Consider the following 11,277-nt stretch of genomic DNA (forward strand, 5'->3'; position numbering starts at 1 on the left):
TTCAAGTGTTTTAATTTTCAAGTGATTGTGCCCAGCTTGAACCTTCAAGATGACTTACATCCGATATATTTGTAGAGTTATCTGAACATGTCGGTATTGTTCTATCATTTGCAATTTTTTTATGTTTGAGGTCAAAACCGATAAAAATTGTTCTCGAATAACACGCTCAGATCAATCAGAATGGCAATTTTGACGACTGCATTGCAAAGAGACCAACAAAATGAAGACGTGGAACATTGCAACATGAACGCAATTAGCTATTAGCATTAGCTGGTATTAACTATCCACAACGATAACAACTAGTGACATCATTTCATACATATTTACTTCTGAGAATTTTAATCACAACCAAGTTTGATTATATTTAATCTTGAAACATTCTGGTAATCAGATCACCGCAAACAACAAAACAATTAAACATAATAAAAAACCAATGCTTTTAAATAAAATCTATAAAAAATTTGTATAAGTTATTCTTTCATTGCGCTGACACAAATTTTTCAAACGTTTCATTTCATATAATACACATGATAGCATAGCCAAGGCGGCAATTCGCTCACAGGCTATAGTATGTAAACTTTGCTAGGTCAAATTTTGGAGTTTGAAGATATACTTTTGTTTAAATTTATGCCGAAAGTGCATTGATATCTAGAAAGAAAAAATAGTCAAACTGTCATTTTTGTTCATTTTAATAAAAATAAAGATGTAATTTCAAATACGAATACATCTGGTTGATCTTGTAATTGAAGTTTTAATAGATAAAAAACAAGGTTATATAATACCTCTATTTCATACAATAGATCTATGAGGTAATAATCATATGAGTTGATATAGGTCGTACCATCGTTATCGAAGGTTGCAAAGAGGTTTTCAAACTCAGCCTTTGATATCCAGCCATTCATATCAGTGTCAATCAAATCAAATGATCCTTTCACATCCATGGCAGCTATCGAAGCACTTATGCTGAATTTAAATAGAAATATTAGCATTCTGAATACACTTTTTGCAAATGATATGATTACTTGTGTAAAGCAACCTTTTCAGCATTAGATGACCCCAAGTTACACAGGTAACAAGAAGACCCCAGATGACATGGCTGTGGAAAAAACCTTAGGTGACAGAGCTGCAAAAATGCCTACAAGAGACATAGCTACCAACATGACCCTAAGTGATACAGCTGCCAAGATGACCTCACATGAAATGGCTGCCAAGAAGAGCTCAAGTGACATAGCTGCATAGAGTATTCGTCACGTATCCGGTTTATACATAAATTGTACATTTTTTGCTCAAGTTTACTGGCATTATAGCAACGAGTATCTTTGAACCACCATAAACATGGGCTGATAACTCCACAAATTCATAACAGTTCCTTTTCTTATCTCATATCGGCTTTAATAAAACGAATGAGCTGACAAACTTGACACATACATAACTCTCTGATATGGAAGGATATTTAAGTCATTGTCCGATACTCTTGTGGGTTTTCTTAAACCTTATAAAAACTGGATACCATATATACATGATTGTAGATGTATATATGGTATCTAGTATTGTACATTATAAAGCCAATTAAATCCATATTAAAGAGCAGCATTTAAGGCAAAACCTATTTAGCAAAAGATAGTCCTTAACTGAAAGCTTACCAAGTAAGAGAGACAATTGCTGTGAAGAACTTCATGATTGGCTAGCTATGCTCTGTCCGAACAGCTCTGCTAATCAAGACAAAGTGAAGATGATGTTCTAATGCCTGTGATATATAGGCGAAATTTTTAAACAATCTTTTTCAAAAGCCAATCAGAGGACGTTGTCTGAAAGCCAATCATATCGTTGAATAATGTAAACATAAACATTACCACATGCTTTGTTTGGTGCAATGATGGCTGAATCACATGAGTGTAAACGACTGTGTTGTTTGTTTGTTTTTTAGCCAATTATATCTTTGGCCTTATCACCACTAGCAATAATACTAACAAACCGGATTTTCAATAATCATACGCACACTGCCCCATATTGAGCATCAGCTTCTAATTCCACTGAATTTTATAGTTTCTGAGAACTTCTCTGCTTTGTACGTCAACCATTGAACGTTTGTTCATAGCTTCTCTTTTGTTATAAAACTGTTGACCTTTCCAATGAAGAAAAAAACACTGTTGACATTTTATCATAAAATCTTTCATCAAAATTCTCGGGAATCTTGTATCAAAACATGATTGTTTCCGGTTTAACATTAGGTGATCTAAACGTCGTTTATGCCAAAATAGATTGTTTATAAAATTCACCTGATATATACAATATACATCCTTACAGTGTAAATAATTCGTTTCTGGAACATTCATAGTCTGGTTGCCGCACACCATCATTGTGTCAGCTGGCCACAGAAATGTGGGTTATGATAGCTTAATTATCACTTCTAGCAATTTTTTAGTTCAGTAATAGATCTTTCATTTGCCATGACTGTGTATTTCGGTGTTAGAGGGTGTGTACTGTAGTTAACTGTAAGGTTTGAATATAATCGCTACAGGTAGGCCTCTTGACGCAGCTCACTTGGGGAATAATTCAACGGTAACAACATAATATTCCCGCAAATAAGCTTTATACCGAAGGAAGTCTATTATCACCACTCTTGTAGAAAGGACTACTGTCACATAGTGCATTTGCAAACTGTCTCCACCACAATTGAAATCAGTAAGTACAGCTAACAATGTTGCATAAGCTGTATAGAGCGAAATAAAATCTTTCAAGAGCCCTTTTCACTATGAAAATGCTGTCTAACGTTTTGTTCTTGATTGAAGAAATATATACATGAATTATATTTATTTTGCTATGTTTTATTCAGATATGATAGTAAGTTTTTATAACTAAATTCTATTAACCTTTTAATTGGTTGTACACAGTTGCAAATGTAAATGTGATCACACAATGTTTGTACACATTTCTAGGTAAATTGGAATGCATCAAATAAATGATATTTTAATAAGGTGCACTCAGTGAAATATGCGGTCAAGCAGCAAACCGAGATGTTTACTGTTCCACTCAATGCTGGTACACTCTAGTTACAAGTTTACGCATGTGTACACACATGTATCACGTTCAATCAGGACTACCTGAGCTAGCATTGGGTCTTGATTTACAGATTTTATTGCATGCATAGCAAGTGTAATTGATCAGCCTTTTGTATTTAGTAACATTACACTAGGTTTTTTAGTTTAGTTACTGAATAATAGTGTATAAGTCATTGAACCTCATTTGTGATGTATACTGTATGTGCATTTGACAATTTAGGTTATTTCCAAGAATACATAAAATTATATGAGCTGAGACACTCAGTGAAATATGCGGTCAAGCAGCAAACCGAGATGTTTACTGTTCCACTCAATGCTGGTACACTCTGGTTACAAGTTTACGCATGTATACACACATGTATCACGTTTAATCAGGACTACCTGAGCTAGCATCGGGTCTTGATTTACAGATTTTATTGCATGCATAGCAAGTGTAATTGATCAGCCTTTTGTATTTAGTAACATTACACTAGGTTTTTTAGTTTAGTTACTAATCTACTATATAAACGACAATCGTTGTCTGTGTATCTGTGTATCTGTGTATGTGTCTGCCTTATAGAGTACCGTACTTTTCAGACTATTATTATATTTTGCACAATACATTGTTTTACCAATTTACTTTAAACGATTGCAGTTGTGTCTTTTTCTTGTCAGCATCACCCGTTAGAACAGCATGGCATGTGCCAGTAAATATGCAGTAGGCTTAGATACTGCTTCGTAGTAGTCGAGACCAATTTCCGGTATTAGTTCCTAAACTATTGTTACAGTACCGGTGCTGTTTGTTTGCAGCTTGAAGACGGTGATTAGCTACTCAATTATTATGTATACTGTATGTGCATTTGACAATTTAGGTCATTTTCAAAAATACATAAAAGAATATGAGCTGAGACACTCAGTGAAATATGCGGTCAAGCAACAAAACAAGATGTTTAATGTATGGGCATTTGACAATTAAATTGTCAAATGCCCATACAGCATACATCATAAGTTTTGTATTATTGGAAATAACCTAAATGTTTGGTTATTTCAAAGAATACATAAAAGATTACCAGCTGAGACACTCAGTGAAATATAAGGTCAAGCAGCAAGACGAGATGTTTACTGTTCCATTTAATGTTGGTACGCTCTGGTTACAAGTTTACTCTGGTTACACGTTTACGCATATACACACACATATATAATGTTCAATCAGGCCTACCTGAGCTAGCATTGGGTCTTGAGTTACAAATTTTATGGCATGTATAGCAAGCGTGATTGATCTGCCTTTTGTGTTTTGTAATCATGTATAAGTCATTGAACCTCAATTATTATGTATCCTGTATGGGCATTTGACAATTTAGGTTATTTCCAAGAATACATAAAAGAAAATATGCTGAGACACTTGATGAAAAATGCGGTCAAGCAGCAAAACAAGACCTTTGCTGTTCCACTCAATGCTGGTACACTCTGGTTACAAGTTTACGCATATACACACACATATATAATGTTCAATCAGGCCTACCTGAGCTAGCAGTGGGTATTGAGTTACAGATTTTATGGCCAGCGTGATTGATGAGCCTTTTGTGTTTAGTAACCTTACACTGGGCTATTCAGTTTAGCTACTAATCATGTATAAATCATTGAACCTCAATGATTATGTATACTGTATGGCGCATTTGACAATTTAGGTTATTTCTAAGAATGCATAAAAAAAAAGTGCTTAGACACTCGGTGAAATATGCGGTCATTCAGCTATACAAGACCTTTACTGTACCATTCAATGCTAGTGCACTCTGTTTACAGGTTTAAGCATATGTACTAGTGTTGGGTCGGTATCAAATTTAGTGCCGGATCGGATATCCTTGCTCATTTTCATCGGTTTTTCCGGTATCGGTATCCTCGGTATTTACCATGTTCGGTATCCTTTGCCAATTAAGAAAGTTCGGTATTGTCGGTACTATTGTTCGGTATGTGGTTATCAGTGTGTCTTTAAATTGTTTAAACTTTAAATCATAACTGTCTCGAACAATTTTTATCGTTGTGCAAAAAGTAGCCTGTGCAAAAAAACATTCTTTAGTCAGCAGTATATTGTTACAGCAAAGAGACTCCTTGTTTTAGAAAGCCAACCAAGAAAGATGGAAATATAATTTTCATGATAGATGTTTTTATTGTTTATTCTATTAAAAAATATCGTTATTGATACAAACGTTATGCATAATAAAGAACAGATAGATAATGGCAATGGGCTCTCTTTGTTAAATATACTGAAACAGTTTAAAAAAAATCTTACTATCACATATTGTAATCAGGTAATGTAATCACATAATTATACGCAGTCCAATTAGAGACCAGTCCCGTTAGTCTTTATACGTCCTCTCATCTGTGTAGAACTCCCAAACCTTCGAGACTGGTAGCATTATCAATGTAACATAATATAATAGTAGAAACAGTGAGCATGGAAATTTTTGTTGAATTTGTTCGCCAATGCATGCTGAGATTGGCATGTTCGTCATGAAGCGTTTTAAATATCTCTCCGGATATCTGTATAACCATATACCGATAGGCTTTTACGGATAAATACCGATCATATCAAACCGGCCGCGGATACCTAGCTGACACCGAAAATGATTGGTTTCCTCGAATACCGAGAATCCCTCGGTATCGGTAAGAGCGGATAACCCAATACCGGCCCAACACTAATGTGTACACCCCATAGGTATATAAAATATAAGGTTTATATTTCTATGGTACACACATATATACCAATTAGTCAGGCCTACCTGAGCTAGCATCGGGTCTTCAGTTACAGATTTAAGGCATGTATAGCAAACGTGATTGATCGGTCTGTTCTTCTTAGTGATATATCACTAGGTTTTTCAGTTTAGTTACTAATAGTGTATGAATCATTGAACTTTGTAAGATTACACAAAATTTAGATATATATAAATTTTGCTTTTCTTTGGGGTGCTCTAATTTTTGTTGTTTATTTAATCTTTTCATTGCAAAAAGTCTTGCAAAGAAGTCGAGGCATTTCATCAGAAAGATCCATAGTAAAATTGTTGGTTCGAAGCTAATGTTACGCAAGCATGGCCAATATATTAATAGAAGAAAGAAACGGCCATGCAAAGACTAAGTGAATGGAGGTTTCATAGCATTGTTGTCATGTATAAAGGGGTGACATACTGCACTCATGGTAGACGACTAGATGTCAATAGCATTGCTACTTTTCTACATGAATCATATTGGTCTTTTTTTCTTGCCAAACTTATAATATCATTTTGTTAATATAGGTAATGAATTGCTACTTTTTGTTGTGTCAGCGCATCTTTGTACCTGCTTCACTCAGTAAATTCATGCTTTGTAATGTGGTATGTAATAGTTGTGATGTGTTGTAGAAAGAGATTAATTGTGATCATCTTATCAGTGAGACAATGGCAAAATCGGGTGAAAGATATGATAAAGATGGATTGCTCTGCCAGACTGGCAATAAAATAATAGTCAAAATTCTGCTGCTCAAAAGTTACAGATGGGAAATTGTAGCCTTTAAGCCAAGCAACAGGTTGAGAGAGCCTGCGAGACCTTTAATATAATATTATTGTAAAGGTTTTGGTGAGCTACCTTTGCTGCTACACCAGTACAAGACTCGGTGCAAAAGTTCATACATATATTTTATCTGATTAGTATAATGTGGTTACAAGAATAGCATGCAACAAGTCGTATAACAGGTGCAGATCAGCTCTGCTTTTCTATGACAAACGGTCAAGCTTATATAGCGGGTAGCCCCTCCTCTTGTTGGCTGGACTGGACTGGACTGGACTGGACTGAACTGGACTGGACTGGACTTGACTGGACTGGACTGGATTGGACTGGACTGGACTGGATTGGATTGGACTGGAATGGACTGGACTGGACTGGACTGGACTGGACTGGACTGGACTGGACTGGACTGGACTGGACTGGACTGGACTGGACTGGACTGGACTGGACTGGACTGGACTGGACTGGACTGGACTGGACTGGACTGGACTGGACTGGACTGGACTGGACTGGACTGGACTGGACTGGACTGGACTGGACTGGACTGGACTGGACTGGACTGGACTGGACTGGACTGGACTGGACTGGACTGGACTAGGCTTGGCTTGGCTTGGCTCAGATTGGCTCTGATCGGCTTAATTTTCTTCACCTCGTTATTCCACATGGCTGAGCACAGCCTGGCTTGGCTTAGCTCAGCCCTAGTCTCAGCTCTCGGTGGATCACATTCCAGAACATCATATCATTATCAACAATCAAATCTTCTTACTGTGCAGTATCTACAACTTAACTTTTTTTCATTTTTTTGTTTGCACTTATGCAAAATCAGTTGCTTAAAAATAGAATACGCATGTTAGGCCAGCATAACTGACACAATGTCCGTATTATATTCACATAGTCTTTGATATCAAGAAAAACGCCTTATACACTACCTCACTCATGCTAAGCCCAGAATAAATAAAAAATATCTACAATACAAATAAGTATCCAAATATTTCTAAACATGTACACTAGAAACACATAAAATACATAATAAAAATACCACCCTGATGGCTCGAGCTGCCAATTGGCTATAATGAAAACAAAAAAAGCTCCTCTCTCGTCATACCAATAAGAGGTTACAAACAGACCAATACCAGTTGATACAAACAGATTTAAAACTTCATCATAACCATATAGCTTATACATATTTATACATATGCCATAGCATGAATCTTGCGTCATGTATGTAAATAAAAAACCTAACCTAAAGGATCACCCATCCTACATTGCCATTCATAATCCACAACACCAGTAAAAGGATCAAAATATCTGGTTTCATAACGATGCACCAACAGTGAAACTACTCATTGCAACTGCCACATATTAACATCTTTCTACCAGGCGAGTCTAAATTGGTGTCATCATGTTCAACATGTGCAGAATAGCTAAAATGAACAGGTCAGCTTGTTAACACAAAATATGAAACTCCAGCTATTTATGGATATTCCTTTCATTTTCATCAAAATATTTTCTTAGTAATTTGATCTTTGACTATGAATAGTAAACTGCCACCTGCCAAGGGATGTTTCAATAATTGAAAAAAGCAACTATTTTTCACTTCTGAGTGAAGCAGGTACAAAGATTACGCTGAAACCACAAAAAGTAGTGATTCATTATCGATATTAACAAAATACATATTTCAGTTTCGGTAAGAAAAAGCAGAATAATATGAAGCATGAAGAAAGGTAGCATTACTATTGACATCTATCATGAGTGCAGTATGTCACTCCCTTATAGACAAAAGGCTATGGACTATATGCCTTTGCACAATCTCTTTAAAAAGTTTGCATGTATGTTTAATGGTTCAGAATATGGATATAGAAAAGCTATTTTAATAGCCTTGAGCTGAATAATTGAGAATGCATCAATTTTAGTAGAGCAGACTAAGCATACAGTGGTTTAAGGCTTTCTTACACACCGACGAAGTGAGTCCGTAACGTATCTAATGTGCTAGAAACGTATCGGCGTCAAGTTTTTAGTGTACATTTCAAAACAAGTCAGTTGTTGGTTGGTCGAGAAAGATAAAAAAATACGTCTGCGATTGGCTTCAACAATTGATTATATCGATCTCAAATACTTTACGATTAATATTGGCTTTCAAACAACATTAAGAAAGGGCTTTACAAAAAAGCTATTTATAAAAGGACAAAGGTGTTCTCACTAACAGCATACATGCAATAGTCGCTATTCTATATTGGAATAGTTTACAACAGATATGAGATAATATTTTTTGTAATTAAATGCATTAAAATCTTTTTTAACAATATAACTTACTTTTGTGTATTTAGTAGCATTTTTTCTTTGGAGTAAAATGTAGCAATGCAAACATCTGTGACATCACAAATCATCGATGAATTTTGGTGCTATGCCAATATTCTCACAATACTTTACTAAAATACTGAAAATTCTAGCAAAGGTTTCATGGCCGTCGCACGGGTAGAACCAATTTTTATTGGTAAGTTTAATTTTTAACTCGATACAGTTATTTAGCTGTGGTGTACATAGTCTAAGCAAATATTTGCTCCATATGTATGTGGGCGATGCGTGTTATCAGGATGTGGCTGACCAGGCTTTTAGATTGATGACTTGCAGCAAGTACCTTACTCTCAAGAAAGGCAAGGCAAGTAATGTAGAAGGCAAATGAAGACTAAGGAGGAACTCGTACACATATGAGTTCCTCCTTTGAATGTATCATCAAGCGGAATTCTATTGATGTCCTTTAAAAGGTTTGCGTGAATTTCACATAACCAAAATGATCGTCTTAAAACTCAATTAATAGCTATGCCTGTAGTTTCTCGGAGAAAAAAATGAGACACGCATGATGGCCTATGCAAACATTGCCAGACTATGAGTGATGGGTTTAATAAAATTTCTTAGTCAACATTATTCACCAAGATCTTTAGTCAAGTTCATGAGGCCTGGCTAGATGCTGGTGGACAGGTATCATCAACCAGTTACTGTGCTGGTTTTGGGTAAATCAATCGGCCTTCGGTCTAATATAGGAGAATCCCATGAGCTGATTGATTTATGTGTTGGCATATAGTAAAAGGTTTAGGCAGTGTTTTTGTGCCAATCACTGCTTCTCCAGGCTTTGAATGGTTTCAGAGTTTCTTCCACTCTGAATCATTGAAACGGTCTATTTATTTTTGACACAGTTTTCTCTAACTAGCTTTGTGCAAATTCACTCGCTGGAAGAAAGTTTGGCATCATGGAAATGCTTGCTACTAGTAGCTTCAGATTGATAATACTTGGCTACACTAGTAGAAAACTTTAGTACACAACTATGTGGATCTCTGCTACAAAAAAAGTTATCCTGCAGCTCACTTTTGTTTCATTTGACTTTTTGCTTCTACGTTAACATTTACATACAAATGATGAGTCGCTCAGATATATGAGGATTACAACATAGTTACTTTTTAGTGCTCTTGGTTGACTTTTCATAAATTAAAAAGTGACCGTGATCCAAAAGCCAGTCTACGTTAACAAGTTTTGTTTCGTGGTATACTTACGAAAATTGAAAGAATCTGTAGTGTGATCCCAAATCATTAAAACGGTATGGCATGATTTTGTCTGCGACTAGCAACTCTGAACTAATTCAAAAAATGAAAACACAGTATATCTAATGTCATGATAATATCCGTAGTGAAACCATTCTTTTGGTACTATACATGTAGATTCTTGTAAATATTCCCCTATAAATTTATAGGAAGGCATAAGAGGAGATAATTACCAAAACTATTGCGCTATGACTGCTGATGCTCAAAAGGAATGTGTGTTTTGATTCCAAAACTTGCTTTCGAAAAATGAGTATTTGGAATTGCAATAAAATGCAGCAATAATAACTGGTTCAATTTTTCACATCACAATAACTTGCCTTGTTAGACTTTTGTACGGGTTCCTGTCACACTTATATTCAAACCTATTGCACCTCGATAAAACCTATGGTAACTTCTAAAACACGACTGAAAACTCATCTGGCCGAATCGCAACAAAACAAACCTTCAAATGTTCGCTCACTTCAAACTTTAAACAACCTCACCAGAAAGTATCGACATTACTCAATTGTTTGAGTAATTACTGAAATTTTCTTTGTGTTTTACAAGATCTGACTGCCAAGATGGTTCAAGATTAAAATTGGCTAAAAGTAATCGCGGTTAAAATGCTCATAAAAATGACGCGCTCAGACTTCGGTAGTCATGCATATTTTTAAGTGATAAATATGTGACATTGTTGTGAACTCATTGCACAGTGAACACCAGAGAGTAACCAGAACATTACAAAAGTACAAAAGAGCTCATACTCAGCGTTTTTAGCCAAGGATGAAAAGAAGAAAAGATAGAAGTTTAACCTCTTAGCTGTGCCATCAGAGAGAAATCCAAAGAGGAAAAAGTGTCTATGCCATCATCGACTATTTATGTTTCCTTTGTTTAAGCTCTAAAAATCAGTCTGCTTTTCATTGAAGGTGCTGACTATTTCGCAATGTTCAATTACGTCAACAAATTTCTGCCTGCAAAACCATTGGTAGAAGGCATAGGTGTTTGGCGATCATTAAAGATAGAAGTGTGTCAGACAATGGACTTTAGTTGGCAACCCCTGATTTGAGACATTTCTGTAACTCTTTAATCTAAGAGTGGTAAACACACCGTCAGCTCCCTTTGCA

At 35.7% G+C, this 11,277-nt stretch overlaps 2 protein-coding genes across 2 annotated transcripts in view; one reads left to right on the plus strand and one right to left on the minus strand.

Annotated features, from left to right (window-relative positions):
- Nucleotides 1–1,713, minus strand: part of LOC137405953 (uncharacterized) — a 43,196-nt gene extending 41,483 nt beyond the window's left edge. Inside the window, exons 1-2 of the mRNA XM_068092435.1 lie at nucleotides 1,644–1,713; nucleotides 842–963 (exon numbers count right to left, since the gene is read on the minus strand). Of these exons, the coding sequence (XP_067948536.1) occupies nucleotides 842–963; nucleotides 1,644–1,678 (157 nt within the window). The 5' untranslated portion in view covers nucleotides 1,679–1,713. The remainder of the gene's footprint in view (nucleotides 1–841; nucleotides 964–1,643) is intronic.
- Nucleotides 1,714–6,789: 5,076 nt separating this feature from the next.
- Nucleotides 6,790–7,176, plus strand: LOC137407152 (RNA-binding protein 6-like). The gene has a single exon (XM_068093754.1). It carries the CDS (start codon nucleotides 6,790–6,792, stop codon nucleotides 7,174–7,176), a length of 387 nt encoding a protein of 128 aa, XP_067949855.1.
- The last annotated feature ends 4,101 nt before the right edge of the window (nucleotides 7,177–11,277 follow it).

This window comes from Watersipora subatra, chromosome 10 (assembly GCF_963576615.1).
Source record: "Watersipora subatra chromosome 10, tzWatSuba1.1, whole genome shotgun sequence".
Taxonomy (NCBI): domain Eukaryota; kingdom Metazoa; phylum Bryozoa; class Gymnolaemata; order Cheilostomatida; family Watersiporidae; genus Watersipora; species Watersipora subatra.

What these genes read in the sequence shown, in the direction of transcription:
- LOC137407152 (XM_068093754.1), top strand. Translation starts at nt 6,790, where the DNA reads ATGACAAACGGTCAAGCTTATATAGCGGGTAGCCCCTCCTCTTGTTGG.